The sequence below is a fragment of the Oryctolagus cuniculus genome, chromosome 3 (genome assembly GCF_051225735.1).
Source record: "Oryctolagus cuniculus isolate XC-2025 breed Fujian yellow rabbit chromosome 3, ASM5122573v1, whole genome shotgun sequence".
Taxonomy (NCBI): domain Eukaryota; kingdom Metazoa; phylum Chordata; class Mammalia; order Lagomorpha; family Leporidae; genus Oryctolagus; species Oryctolagus cuniculus.
In genome coordinates this window covers 109,038,722-109,054,086 of record NC_142869.1, presented here as the reverse complement: position 1 = coordinate 109,054,086, position 15,365 = coordinate 109,038,722, and the positions used below count along the sequence as shown (strand labels likewise).

The 15,365-nt window shown below is 46.4% G+C and overlaps 1 protein-coding gene across 12 annotated transcripts in view; it reads left to right on the top strand.

The window, feature by feature from the left end:
• The window catches only part of MGAT5 (alpha-1,6-mannosylglycoprotein 6-beta-N-acetylglucosaminyltransferase), a 379,218-nt gene that overhangs the window by 331,548 nt on the left and 32,305 nt on the right, over positions 1-15,365 (top strand). For all 12 annotated transcript variants that reach the window (XM_051849614.3, XM_051849612.3, XM_089329303.1 and 9 more), the window contains exons 13-14: positions 432-578; positions 12,416-12,532. In XM_051849614.3, coding sequence (XP_051705574.1) covers positions 432-578; positions 12,416-12,532 — 264 coding nt within the window. The remainder of the gene's footprint in view (positions 1-431; positions 579-12,415; positions 12,533-15,365) is intronic.

Below are 15,365 nucleotides of genomic sequence, written 5' to 3'. Positions count from 1 at the left end.
CCTCTCTGTGCCTCCGCCCACAGCCCTGAAAGGGCCCTTGTTCCCTTGGCTCAGTGAAGAAAGCTTCTGTTTAGTTAAGCGCGTGTTTTTCCAGTCCTGTCTCCCGGTGAGGTACAGAAAGATGATTGTTGGGTCTCGCTTTTTGTTGTTGTCTTTTTCTTTTAACCCCTGACCTCCCTCCTCCTCCCCACCCCTCCCCCACCTCCTCACTTTCTTAGTGAAGAAGGAAAGTGCAGGAAGCTGCGCAGTTTGGATCTGAGAACCCCCGTGATGCTTTTCAGATCCCGGTCTGAGCCGACTTCTCTACAGGGCCTGGGACCCTTCCAGCGTGTCTGAGGCACGCACAGGGCGGCCTCAGCAGAGCCCCCTGCGAGCCAGGGATGCCAGTCCTGACTGATGTGTTTATGTGCTGTGTGTTTTCTGTCCTACAGTTGTTTGTTGGACTTGGGTTCCCTTATGAGGGCCCGGCTCCCTTGGAGGCCATTGCAAATGGATGTGCTTTTCTGAACCCCAAGTTCAACCCGCCCAAAAGCAGCAAAAACACAGACTTTTTCATCGGCAAGCCGACGCTGAGAGAGGTAAGCATCTTTGGGAAGTCGTTCTCTGTGCAGTTACACGGATGGTGGCTATTTATGGAATGCTGCTATGTTCCTTGGTATCTGTGGGGCATTGGTTCCAGCTCTCCCCACTGCCCCCCAAATCTGCGGATGCTCGAGGCCCTTGCATAAAACAGCACAGACCCTGTGCATATCCTCTGTATGCTTTATTTTTAAAAGAAGCTTTATTTTATCTATTTGAAAGAATTAGAGAGGTCTTCCATCTCTTGGTTCACTCCCCAAGTGGCTGCAACTGCTGGAACTGGGCCATTCAAAAGCCAGGAGCTGGGAGCTTCTGGGTCTCCCATATAGGTACAAGGGCCCAAGGACCTGGACCATCTGCTGATATCCCAGGTGCATTAGCAGGGAGCTGGATCAGAGTGGAGCATCCGGGACTCGAACTGGCACACATATGGGATGGCAGCACTGCAGGCCTTGCTTTAACCCACTGAGCCACAGCCAGCGCTGGCCCTCACGTATACTTTAAGTCATCTGTAGATTACTTAAAATACTGAGTATAAGTGTTTGTATAGAACTATTGTAGAGTGTTTAGGGAGTAGTGACAAGCAAAGCTGTACATGTTCAGAGATGCAGTTTTTTCCAAATGTTTTCAGTTTGTGCCTGATTGAGTCTGCGGGTGACAGACCCATGGACTGGAGGCTGACACTCTTATTAACTTTATTCAACATGGTGAGGTGGGAGGCGGGGCATTTGGCGTGGCCTTGAGGCTCAGAGAGATGAATGACTTGGTGGTATCACCTTATACATTGGTGCCTGGCCAGGATTTGAGCCTACATCTGACTTCACGAAGTAAGGCCAAGTCTATCTTAAGGTGAACACGGACATTCTAGCCTTCTGGTTATGATGGAACTCTGATCTTGTGCATGGCTATAATGTAAGTAATAAGGAAATCAACACAGTTATTTGGAGGAGAATCTTCTGTCCTTGATAGGCTGTGAAGGGTAAAAGGCTCAAAGAGAGTTTTCAAGGGACCATCGCCCTGAAAGACGTGCCGTGGGTTGCTCCCATGACCTGCCTGAATGTTAGCTCACCGTCAGCAAGCGCCGTCCTGTGCAGCAGCCCTGCCCAGCAGGAAGCACGCACAGAGGCCTCCTTTGAATTGCCTTCCGAGCTCTCCTGAAAATCCTCAATGGGTGATGGATCGCCAGGGTGGTTGGATTGGATTCAGGGCTGTAAGCAAAGGTCATTAACAACAGAGTGTGAGTGGTCAAGCAGATGTTCCCGTGTCTGGTCAGACACAAGTATGTGCAGGAAGCTGTGGCTGATTTTCTTGAGATTTCTGTGTGGTTAGTGAGTGGTGCTAAAAGCTGCATGTGCACAGGAAGTCAAAGCAGCGTCCCGGTCACTCGGGGCCTTGCACTGGGGGGCAAGGTCACTGGGGGCCTGCCCGTGATGTGACAGCAGCACAGAAGGAATGTTTGGGAGGCATACCTTTCCCAAGTCTGCTGCTTTTAAACCCTTCACTTTCCCCGACTCTGTCTCCCAAAGAGCACATGCAATGAATTTTCAATAAATACTCTGTAGAGATGACTCAGATCTCTCCAGTTCATGGAATTGATTACGTTGGGAGTTCTTTTCTCTGACCCTTCCTGTCCCTCATGAAATGGCAACAAGAGACATAGGAAGGGCAAAGAGATGCGTAGGTGACCTCACAAAGGTTAACCTGGGGCCCAGGTAAACTGCTGACGTAGGCCCCTTGTTTGCTTGCTTGCTTTTTCCTGCAGCTGGTCGCATACATTTGAATTCTTTATTTCGTTGAGTGGTTTCTTCTTGCGAGGTCAGTTGGTTCATTCATTCCTTAGCAATACGTATGCACACCTGGGTGCAGGTCCTAGGGTGCAGAGATCAGGACCAGCCAGCCGTTGAAGGGCTCACTCTTTGGAAAGATTTAAAAACCACCTCCCCCGTGCTGAGAACATCTCAGTGTAGGAGTCGACGCTTTAGTGGGTGATGACTTCTTCGGAGTTTGGGATAAAAATGGACTAACAAAATGATCCCTAGGGTTTTTTGTTTTGACAAGTAAAAGTTGTGTGTGTGTGTGTGTATAGTATAATAACTTGATATTTTGATATCAAGAAACTGAACATTGCAGTGAAGCAAACTGACACCCCGTCACCTTACACAGATGCCGTTTTTGGCGTAGTGAGAACACTGAAGACCTGCCATCTTGGCAGATTGCAAGTGTACACTGCGGTATTGTTAGCCCGAACTCACTCATCTTAGATAGCTACAACTTTGTGATGTTTGACTATTTTAGATTCTGCATACAAAGGAGATCAGGCAGTATTTTTGTATATCTATATCTGACTGACTTAACAATGTCCTGGAGTTTCTTTTGTATTGCACATGATAAGATCTTCTTTTTTTAAGGCTAAATAATATCCCATATGCATGTACTCAGACACAGTTTCTTTATCGTTCATCTATTGGTAGCCACTTAGGTAGTGTCCATGCCTTACCTACTGTGAATGGCATGACAGTGTACATGGGAGTGCAGATGTCTCACGGATGTACTGATCTCAGATCCTTTGCATATGTATCCTACAATGGGATTGCTGGATCATGCATTAGTTATATTTTAATTTTTTGAGGAACCTGCCTACTCTTTTCCGTAATGACTTTACTACTTCACATTCCTGCCAACAGAGCTCAAGGGCTCTCTGTTTACCACTTTCTCACCAACACCTGTTACCTTGTGTCTCATAAAAGTCATTCAAAGAGGCACGAAGTGATACCTCACTGGATTTTGATTTGCATTTCTCTGATAATTAGTGAAGTTGAACACCTTTTCATGTAGCTGTTTGCTTTTCATCTTCTTTTGAGATGTATCCAAGTCCTTATTTTTTAATTGCATTATTTGGTGTTTTGCTCTCGAATGTCCTATATATTTCAGATATTATCCCCTTCTCGGATATATGGTTAGCAAGTGTTTTCTCTCGTTCTGTAAGTTCCCTTTTCATTCTGCGATTACTTCCTTTGCTGTAAAGAGGCAGTCCTGTTTGTCTGTTTTGTGCTTGTCCTTTTGGTCCAAAATTTCATTGCCCAGACTTGGTGTGAGGAAACCATTTCACTAACATTTTTTCCAATAGTTGTAGTATTTTAGCTGTGTATGTGATTCAAGAATGCAGTTTTATTCTTCTGCATGGAGATACCCAGTTTTCTTCCCATCCCTACAGTGTGCTCTTGGCACCCGTGTTGAAAACTGAGTGTAAATGTGTAGACTCATCTCTAATTTCCTAACTAGTTTCATTTCTAAGTGTTCCATTCACTGGTGCTAAGTATTTTCTTTAAAAAAAAAAAATTATTTATTTGAAAGAGTTACAGAGAGAAGGAGAGACACAGAGAGAGGTCTTCCATCTACTGGTTCACTCCCCAAATGATTGCAATGGCCAGAGCTGAGCCCATCTGAAGCCAGGAACTTGTTCCAGATCTCTCATGTGTGTACAGGGGCCCAGTGACTTGGGCCATACTCCGCTACTTTCCAAGCACATTAGCAGGGAGCAGGATCAGAAGTGGAGCGGCTGGGACTCGAACCAGAGCCCATATGGGATGCCAGCACTGCAGGTTGGGGCTTTACCCCACTGCACCACAGCACTGGCCCCGGCACTAAGTATTTTTCACAGTGTTGTGGGACCATCACTACCATCCATTTTCAGAACTTACTTACCATCCCAAATAGACATTCTGTACCCATTAAATAGACACTCCACATTCTCCCTTCCCCAGCACCTAATGACCTCAATTCTACTTCATCACTGTGAATTTGCCTATTCTAGGTACCTCGTATAGATGGAATATATATGTGTTCCATTGTGCCTGACTTACTTAGCATAATATTTTGAGACTTCGTGCTGTGGTGTTATCAGAACCACATTCCTTGTTTAATGCTGCATAGTCCATTATAGGTATTCATCACTGATGGACATTTGGATTCTTTCCACTTTTTGCCTATTGTGAATAATGGGACTACAAAACTTACCATACAAATATGTTTTGAGGCCCTGCTATCATCAATTTTGGGGGAGCCTATACCTATAAGTGGATTGTTAGAATGTATGTCTTCTTTATTTTGAAATAAGTTTAGCCATACAGAAAAATTAGAAAAATATTAGAGTACAGAGAGCCCCTCCATCCATCTGCCCCTGTTGGTACAATTTTACAAAGTCGCGTAGTTATCAAAACCAGGAAATAAATACTGGCTCTGTGGTATTATCTAAGCTACAGACTCCATCTAGACTTGGCCAGTTTTTCTACTCAGGTCCTTTGTCTGTTTCTGTATTCAGTTCAGGGTCCCTTGTTGTATTCCCTTGCCATATCTCCTCGTCTCCTGCAGTCTCTGACAGTTCAATCATTCATTGTCAGTCGTGACCTTGATGTTTTTGAAGAGTACGGATGAGGTTTTTGGTACATTGTCCCTGAGTGGGATGGGGCTGCTGTATGAGGTGATGCATTTTGGGCAAGGTCACTGAGCAGTGATGTGACCTTCTCACTGCGTGGGGTCAGGAGATGCACAGCCTCCATATGTTTTGTGACTGGTGACATTCATCTTGATCATTTGGTTACAGTAGTGTTTGCAGGTTTATCCACTGGGAAGTTACTGTTTTCCTCTACCTTAGGGACAATGGTCTGAAGCTATGCAGATAGCCTGCATCTCCAACTTGTGCCGATGTGTTTATTGAGCCATGTAGCAGTGTATCTGGTATGCGACAGCCGTTACTATGTTATTCTGAGGGTAATCCTCTGTTTGCTTCCCTGTGATTTTTTTCTAATGCATGAAAAGAAATCCATCTCTTTTCTTACCACAGTTTTTGTATACGAGCCTTTGTGAAGTGATAGATTGAAAGTATCTTCTACCGGGGCTACTGTTGTGCGGTGGATTGAGTGGGCACTCGTGCCACTGGCAAACCTTGTCAGAGAGCCACTTCTAGTCCTAGCTGCTCCGCTTCTGAGCCAGCTCCTTTGTAATGCTCCTGGGAAAGCAGCAGAAGATGGCTCAAGTACTTGGGTCCCTGCCACCCATGTGGGAGACCCAAATGGCTCCTAGCTTCAGCCTGGTACAGCCCTGACCATCCCAGTGGTTTGGGGAGGGAACCAAAGAAGGTGTCTTTCTCTCTGCCTTTTCCTCTCTGTCACCCTGCCTTTCAAATAAATAAAAAATAAATATGTATTTTAAACATTTTATTTATTTGAGAGTTCCAGACAGAGGCAAAGAGGGAGGCCTTCCATCTGCTGGTTCACTCCCCAGAAGGCCACAATGGCCAGAGCTGAACCAGAAGCTTTTTCCAAGTCTCTCATTTGGGTGCAGGGGCTAAAGCACTTGGGCCACCTTTCACTGGTTTCCCAGGCTATTAGCAGAGAGCTGGATTGGAGAAGAGGCAGCTGGGACTCGTACTAGTGCCCATATGGGATGCTGGCACTGCAGGCAGAGGCTTAGCCTACTACACCACAGCACTGACCCAAACATAGAGTTTTTTGTTTGTTTGTTTGTTTTTTTAAAGTATCTTAGACTAAGGTAGCAGCAGACAGCTTGCTATTAACACTAATGTTTCCTGACAAACATTTGGGACAGTCCACCGCATACTCTGCTGGTGAATGATGGGAGACTGCACAGATCACAGCCAGGGTGTCATTACAGAGAAAAGTTTGTTGTTTTCTATCTGCTGAGGTCCTGAAGGGTTTTCACTCTTTTTTTTTTTTAATTAATTTATTTATTTGAAAGGCAGATAGGCAGAGGCAGAGAGAGAGTTTCCATCTGCTTGTTCACTCCCCAGATGGCTGCAACAGCTGGAGCTGGGCCGATCAGGAGCTTGGAGCTTCTTCTGAGTCTCCCATGTGGGTGCCAGGGCCCAAGAACTTGGGCCATCTTCCACTGCTTTCCCAAGCACATTAGCAGAGAGCTGGATCAGAAGTGGAGCAGCCAAGTCTCAAACTAGCGCCCATATCACATGCAAGCACTGCAGGTGGCAGCTTTACCTGCTAAGCCCCAATGCCAGCCCCAACTCTTTCTTATAAATTAGTACATAACACTTATGTATATGTCTCTTCTTGGCCGTTATATGAGACTAAGAAAAAGCCTACAGTTCTAAATGTGAGTTCAGTTTTTTTTGTTTTTGTTTTTTAAAAAAATTATTTATTTATTTGAAAGGCAGGGTTACAGAGGAGAGACAGAGAGAGAGGTCTTCCTTCTCCTGGTTCACTCCCCAGATGGCTGCTGGGCCAGGCTGGAACCGAGAGCTTCGTCTGGGTCTCCCATGTGGGTGGCAGGGACCCATTCCCTTGGGCCATCTGCTGCTGCTTTTCCCAGGCCGTTAGCAGAAAGCTGGACTGGAATTGGAGCAGCCAGGACACAAACCAGTACCCATAAGGGATCCAGGCACAGGCAGTGGCTTTACCCACTGCACCACAGCACCAGCCCAATTTTGTTTTTGTTTTTCTATTGGATTAATTTTTCCAACCACAATGCCTGCTCTCAGGGAAAAAAAAAATTTCTAATGCCTTAAGTAATATAGTCCAAGTTCTGTTCCAATATAAATTAGATCTTTATTCTTATCTTGGGAAACATTGGTTGATTCTCAATCATTATTCTGACATTTTGTAAACCATTAGAAATTCTCTAGCTTCAGAGTTTGCCTTTTTTTTCCCCCATAAAGAGCACTCGTGTTCTCCTTGGAGATTTAATAGCCACTCTGAAGTAATGTCTCATATTTAATAAGATTTTCATTACTTTTACAAACTATCCTCCGGTAAATTTAGTGATGGACACAGAGTGAAGTAGCTGAGGTCAGGCAGTCCTCAGTAAATTAACAGCGAGGACCGCGGCATTCGGGGGCCAGAGCACTCACAAAGGCCTTCCCCGTAAAACCACGGAGCCTCCATAAACGCAAAAGGCATAAATGATAATGGCTGAGCACTTTGCCGCTTCCAAGTGCTTCGCGCAACCCTGTAAATAAGCAGGGGCCCTGAAAGGGGGGAGGGCAGAGACAGCGCTGATGTGCAAATCCTGACATTGGTGGCACATTTCCTTGACCCTGGTGCCAGTGGAAGAGCTAATTAGTTTGTTCTCCAGGCCACAAAATGAAAACAGCGTGACATTGTGCTGATCTCCAGAAAAGACCCAACACAGGCATAAATTCAGTCCTAGGATTTTTTTTGGTTTTTTTCATGTTGCAAGTTTTAAGAGGGTGATTAAAAAGGCTGCTGCTGGGATCAAGCTTTCGGTCGTCTTTGTCGTAAGAACTCAGTGTCATCCTGTAAATTGTCTTCGTCCTCTGTTCAAAGCGAGAAAGTGGCTGAAGGATCGGGATTGGAATTTCGCTCGGCTGCTTTCTGGCTGTGTGGTTTGGGGGAAGCCCAAATCCCTCTCAGCCTCAGAATCCTCACTGATACTTGGGAAACCTGGTCACTAACGCATGCCCGGGGGACTGGCAGCAGGGCCTGTCCAGCCTGGGGCTTCGTCACTTTGGGTTGAATCCACAATACACACAGAGAAAAAAATGGAGGCTTCCACAGTTCCCTGGGGCTGCTGAGGGTCTGTGGCCTCTCTCACTTGATCCTGGAGCCTGGCAGAAGGAGAGGGTGCATGTCAGAATGCTGGGGGCTGAAGAAGTGAGGGAGGCAATTGCCTTAGGGCGGCAGAGGCAGGTGCAGGGATGGGCTAAGCTGCTGCCCTGAAGCCTGCAATGGCCCTGAGAGACTGCAGCGAAGGCTCGCAGCAGCCGGGGCCCTGTGACTGGTGCCTTGGGTGTGCTGCCCTGAGTGGTGTATGCCGCTGGTGTTTAGCATACAAAGAATAGTGGCTAAGAGCAAGATGGAGAGGTGCCAGGGAAATCGCCCAGCCTTCTGAGTGTCCTGGAGTCTGAAGGAGAGAGAGAGAAAGGGCCAGCTTGGCTTCTGAAGCCAAGGCCTGTACTTATCAGGCCCAGTGCTTCCTTCTGTATTTTTTTCTAAAGATTGATCTATTATTTATTTGAAAGGCAGACTCAGAGAGAGAGGGAGAAACAGAGATCTTTCATCTGCTGGTTCGCTCCCCAAATGGGCACAGTGGAATAGTTGAGGTGGGCCAGGCTGAAGCCAGGAGCCTGGAACTCCATCTGGGTCTCTCCCATCACTGGCAGGGGCCTGAGGCCCTGGGCCATCTTCTGATGTTTTCCTAGGTACATTAACAGGGAATTGGGTCAGAAGCAAGACTCAAACCTGCTCTCCTACGGGATGCTGGTGTCGCAGGTGGCAGCTTAATCCACTGTGCCACAATGCCAGCCCTCAATAACTCTTTTTTTTTTTTTTTTTTTTTTTTGGACAGGCAGAGTAGACAGACAGAGAGGAAGGTCTTCCTTTGCCATTGGTTCACCCTCCAATGGCCGCTGCGGCCGGCGCACCACGCTGATCCGATGGCAGGAGCCAGGTACTTATCCTGGTCTCCCATGGAGTGCAGGGCCCAAGCACTTGGGCCATCCTCCACTGCACTCCCTGGCCACAGCAGAGAGCTGGCCTGGAAGAGAGGCAACCGGGACAGAATCCAGTGCCCCGACCGGGACTAGAACCTGGTGTGCCGGCACCGCAAGGTGGAGGATTAGCCTAGTGAGCCGTGGCGCCGGCTCAATAACTCTTTATAATAAGCATATCACCTGCTTTTCTCTGCTGTGGTGAAATATATAAAAGATATAACATTTACAACGTATGTAATTACATATATAAATTCAAAAAATTATTTCCTAACTCTACTGTAAGAAAGACACAAAAGGAAAATAATTTCCAGTGGGGTACAGACTGAATATCCTTTCTGAAATGCCTGGGACCACAAGTGTTTCAGTTGCTGGATGTCTGGGGAGTTTCGAGTGCTTGCATATACATAATGAGGCATCCTGGTGAGCAGGCCCAAGTGTATTGTCAGCTTTTCATTACTGCAGCTAAAACACCCTGGAGGAGCTACTTACAAAGCAAGAAGGCCTGTTTCGGCTCATGCTTGTAGAGATCCGCAGTCCCAAAACCGGATGCCCCGTGAGTCAGGCAGCTGATGAGGGAGGCTGGTGACAGCTGAGTGTGTGCTGAGAATGCTCACGTGGCAATCCAGGAAGCAGAGAACAAGTGGCCCGAACTCAGCTTTTATAACATACCTTCTCAAGAGGGTCGCCGGTGACAGCACGCCCCAGTGGCCTGAAGATCTACGGGGCCCACTTACAAGATCCCATAATCAGATCGTGGCCCTGCCCCTTAATCTGTTCAAAGTAGTCCATTAACCATGCACGTAAGGTTTCTGGAACCAAGCCCCTGATGTGTGGGTCTTAGAGTAGCACCCAAGCTGTCAATGAAACCATCACACGGGGGCCGGGATAGTGGTAGTGGGTTAAGCCACCACCTGCAATGCCAGCATCCCACAGCTGGGCCCTGGTGAGCTCCCAACTGCTCCATGTCCAATCCAGCTCCCTGCTCATGTGCCTGGGAAAGCAGCAGAGGACAGTGCAAGTGCTTGGGGCCTTCCACCTGCTTAGGAGACCTGGCTGGAGCTCCAGCCTCCTGGTTTTGGCCTGGCCCAGCTCCAACTCTTGTGGCCATTTAGGGAGTGAACCAGCAGATGGAAGAAACCATCGCACCAAGTGTAAACATGGAATTCCCTTTACCCATAAGGTAAATTAAGGTCATTTTTTTTTTAACAGGCAGAATGGACAGTGAGAGAGAGAGAGAGGAAGGTCTTCCTTTGCCGTTGGTTCACCCTCCAATGGCCGCCGCGGCTGGCGCCCTGCGGCCAGCGCACCGCGCTGATCCGATGGCAGGAGCCAAGTACTTCTCCTGGTCTCCCATGGGGTGCAGGGCCCAAGCACTTGGGCCATCCTCCACTGCACTCCTGGGCCACAGCAGAGAGCTGGCCTGGAAGAGGGGCAACCGGGACAGAATCCGGCGCCCCGACCAGGACTAGAACCTGGGGTGCCGGTGTCCAAAGGCGGAGGATTAGCCTAGTGAGCCGCGGCACCGGCCTTAAATGAAGGTCATTTTATACATACTTACTGCACTCACATATTGACTGTGACCAGTCTCACATGAAGTCAGGTGTGGACTTTCCCACTTGTGATGTCCCATCAGCATTCAAAAGGTTTTAAGATTTACAGCATTGGGAATCTTTGGATTCGGGATGCTCAGTCTATAATAACGTAGTTCAGCAGTATGCAGCTAGGAACTGCACTACGCCAGGCCCAAGAACTGTAATAACTATGTGATGTCTCATTCCTCCTCTCATGTGTGTACGTATTTAAAAAGAATAAAATATTCAGCTGAATATAGTCAGCTTTTTTGCTTATAATTGGCATTATAAAAGAGTAGCTAACTATGAATACATTGCGTACACACAAAGGTATACGTGACTGCATCAGCATGATAGCTACAGATAGGGACCAATCCTGATGTGTTTTACCAGCTCTGATACCTTGAGTGGCATTGACGTTGCTGTCACAATGTTTCTGAAACACTGATAGCTCATTGGTGAAGTCCCAAATAAAGCATACTTATATGATAATTAACTCTGGGAAAATTCAGCATGGATTAAAACTGTCAAAGAGTTTTAGATTCAATAGTCTCACACGCGAGCCCAGCAGGGCCCATGGCGGTGGTGTGGCAGGTGCTGGATTGGACGAGTTGGTTCTTGTGCTGGACTCTGCTGTCCGTCAGGAGATGGGGTGGAGCTCTCATCTCCATGCACAGATGGAGGGCAGCACCGCCTTCCGCGGTCATTGTGCAAACTAAAAACACCCGCAAGTGTCCAGGATGCTTCTTTATACCACGACCTTGCAAGCATGCAAGAACAGCCGTGGGAACATGACTGAGCAGTAATCCCAGCTGCCTTAAACACTGGGCTCCTGAATACCTCACACCTCAAGTGTGCCAGCGTGTACGCTTGCTTTTTTTGGCTACACTTGGTTTTTAAAATAGAACCACCATGTTTTGCTGTTCTGGTTACAAGTTGTCCTTATAAATGTAAAACTCCAATGTTATTAATGATTGATTATTCCTGAAGCCATCCTAAAAATTCTTTGCTTTTCCCAGGACTTTTTCATACACACAATTATCATCATCCTATGCCTTCCAGGATTGGTTCTTAGTGTAATTTTCTATGCTTACCTGTGTGTCGTAGCTAGGATAATGCACGCTGGTTTGATCTACATGATGGTCAGGGTTGGGTTATGGCTGAGAGTAAGCATTCCTCGTGGAGAAGTGCTGCCTTGTCATCTGATTATGACATTGCACCTCTTATTCCCGGTGGGATTCCGGGTGTGAAGCCAACACTGTTTATTTTACCTTCTTTGTGGATACTTAGGAGGTTTTGATCCGTAAGGGGAAAGACCAGAATGTCTTGGTACCTATGCATGTACAACTCAGTACTATAAAAAGCATCAGGCTGGGATGGGCAGGTTTTGGGGTGCAGTGGGTGGAGCCACTACAATGTCTGCATCCCATAGGGGAGCACTAGCTTGAGTCCCAACTCTGCTTCCAATCAAGCCCCCTGCTAACGCGCCTGGGAAGCAGTAATGATGGCTCAAGCACTTGAGGCCCTGCCACCAACTCCCAACATGTGGGAGACCTGGAAGGAGTCTCCTGGCTCCAGCCTTACCAGCCCCAGCTGTTGCAGCCATCTGCAGACTGAATCAGTGGATGGAAGAGCTCTTATTTAATGTCTCTCCCTCTCTGTCACTCTGCCTTTCAAATAAATACATCTATTTAAAAATATAAAATAAATAAAAAGCAAGGAAGTTTTTGTTGTTGTTGAAAAAGTCACTGTGCAACTGAGGCATTTGATTGTTCTTTTCCAGCTGACGTCCCAGCATCCTTATGCTGAAGTCTTCATCGGCCGACCGCACGTTTGGACTGTGGACCTCGGCCACCGGGAGGAAGTGGAGGATGCAGTGAAAGCAATTTTAAATCAGAAGGTGGTTGCTTTTTTTCTGCTTGTCCCCATGCATAATGGGACCTGAAATGTGTGGAGAGCATCCCAGGCCCTGGGTTTTAGTAAGTGCAGCTTAATCACCTCAGCTTTACCCTGGAGTCAGGAAACAGCAGAACTGTGGGATTTGGATATGACCGTGGGTTCCACAAGCCCGGTTAACACGGCTCCTGGTGTCTCCTGCCCGGCAGCCAGGGCTTGGGTCCTACTGGATTCTTTGATCTACTTGTGTTGCCCTGTCACAGCAGTGAAAGGCTAGGCCTGCTTCTCTTCAAGAGAGAAGCTGCAGCACTGAGGAATTATGGGGAAACGTTCTTACAGAGATCTGTCTATTGGGATTTTTTTTTTTTTGTCCTAAGCAATTTGTAGAATTTTGTAAAAACTTCTTAACATTTCTGAACCCATGCAGCAATTTAGTAAGTACCTGCTGTGCACAGAGCATCCCCTGAGCCTTTCCGGGGGAAGAGGGTGTTACTTCCATAAACGTGAACCAGGCTGGCTCCTGCCTGTAGAAAACTGGCCGTTGAGTAAGGCTGAGTTCACTTATCCCAAGACTGCCTTGGCCTCCCTCAAGTCCACACAATCTCCTGTACTTGTACCTGGGTGCTTTTTAAGGTTCATGGAAAATGGAGTTTAAAAAGAAGTTTATTTTGGTCCAAGAGATGTTTGAAATCCACATGTAGTTATCTCGCAGTATGATTTTGTGAACTTTTTGAAGTCCCATTTGTATGTTCAATGTGGAAAGCAACCTGCAGAGTGGCAGTGGTAAGAGGTTTTCCGGAGAATGCCACGTGTGATTCTTAGAGGATGAGTAAGAATTTGCAGAACAAAACTGAAGGGTGGGGCCCAAGGCACTGTGGAGTAAACAGGAAGAGACTGGGAGTGCTTACATCCCTGGAGGTGCAGACAGCTTGCCTGCACCAAGGCCATCTTTCCCCCTTGGGAGATAGAATGGGATTTTCAGCTGTGGGCCACTGTGCTGCTGATTGTACTTCATTCACACATTCCCAGGGTGGGGAGCAAGAACACCTGATGCATCATCTCTGTCCTGCTCCCCTAAAGGAGGTCTTGTTGTCGGGCTTTGGGGTAGCTGCCAGCAGGTGCAGCAGCCATCTCCATCTCAGCAGTTTGGAGCTGAGGCTCAGCTACTTCAGTGGCTGAGCTGCTGGAATAGCCTCGGGATATCTGCCCTCACCTACCACTTCCCCACCTGAGCACCAGTCCTGTGGAGGACGAGGGTGCTGTTTGCTTCAGTCTCCAGAACCCTTGGTGCATTAGTTCCCTAAGACTGGCACTCAGAGTACTGCAAACTTGGTGGCTTCCAACAACAGAAATGTCCTCTCTGGTAGTCCTGGAGCCAAAATTCCAAAGTCAACAAGTCAGCAAGGTCATGCAGGGAAGACTCCGCCTTGCCTCTTCCTGCCTCTGGTGGGCCCAAGTGTCCTGTGCTTGCAGCTCCTGAGTTTTCATCCCTGCCTCTTCCTGCATCATGGGGCTTCTCCCTTTCTGTGCCTGTCTTCTCTCCTCACAGGCAACTAAACACCCTAACTTAGTGTGGCCTCTTGTTGACTTCGGTACACCTGCAGCATGTTATTTCCAAATATGTTCACAATCATAGGTACCAAGGATCAGGACCTCAACACAGTTTTGGGAACAGAGTTCAGCCTACCACACTTTAGTAAAATGCTGGTGCCCCTTTGAAGGAGTCATTTAAAGGTTGGGATCATGGCATAAACTTTAGATCATGGGATCCAGAGCTTTTTGGTTTACCAGGTCCCTTTGTCAAACCACGATTGACTGGGAATGCTCACCCCAATGAAGCTGTTCTCTCTATTCCACAGAAATGATCAGTGCACCACAGCTTAAAACCTCCCTCAACCTTATTCCAAAAATGACTTCATGCCATTTTAATAATTATAACAGTAGCTTATATGTCAAGAGAGTCTCGTTAATGAGCTTTTTCACATTTAATCCTTTTACAGTTCTGTGGAGTTGGGAATATTATTCTTGTTTTATAGGTGAAAATTAAGGCTTCAAAAAGGCATGGAATTTGCCCAAGGTCTCTCAGCCAGTAACTAGTAAAACCTCAATTCATAATTAGGTCCTTTTGAGTAGTTTGTTTAAATACTATAAAAAGGAAAAAATATCATGAAATAGAGTACAGGCAAAGATAAGAATGGGAATTAGAGATAGAGAATGAGATCAATAAAAAAGTAGCATAAAAATCATTATTCTTAATAAACAATAAAGCCAGTTTTAGAAATGGCCCAGATATTAGAATTATCAGACAGGAACTTTGAAAATGCTCTGATGAGTGTAGTGGACGGTTTGGTGAAAAAAATGGACAACATATGTGACCAGATGGGGAGTTTGACCAGAGCAATGAAAACTTGTTTTTAAGTCAAATGAAAGAAAAGATAAAAATGAAGAATAGAGTATCAGAAATGAAGAATTCTTTTAGTGGGCTTATCAGCAGACCATACCCAGCAGAAGAAATATCTGAGTGAACTTTTGAAGACTGGTCAACCAGAAATTCTACAAATTGAAACACAAAGGAAAAGGGGTATGAGTAAAGAAGAGGATGTAGACTCTGTAGAGTGGTATCAAGTTGCCTAATTTATATGTGATTGGAATCTCATAAACAAAAGGAATTGGGACAAAAGAAGTATTGGAAAAGACAATGAAGTAGAATTTTCCAAAATCAATGAATGGCATCAACCTATAAGATTCTAGGAGCCTGGAGAACTCCAAGCACAAAGGTCTCTGCACAAAGAAAAACAAATCCAGATACATTATAATCCAACTGCTGAAAAGCAAAC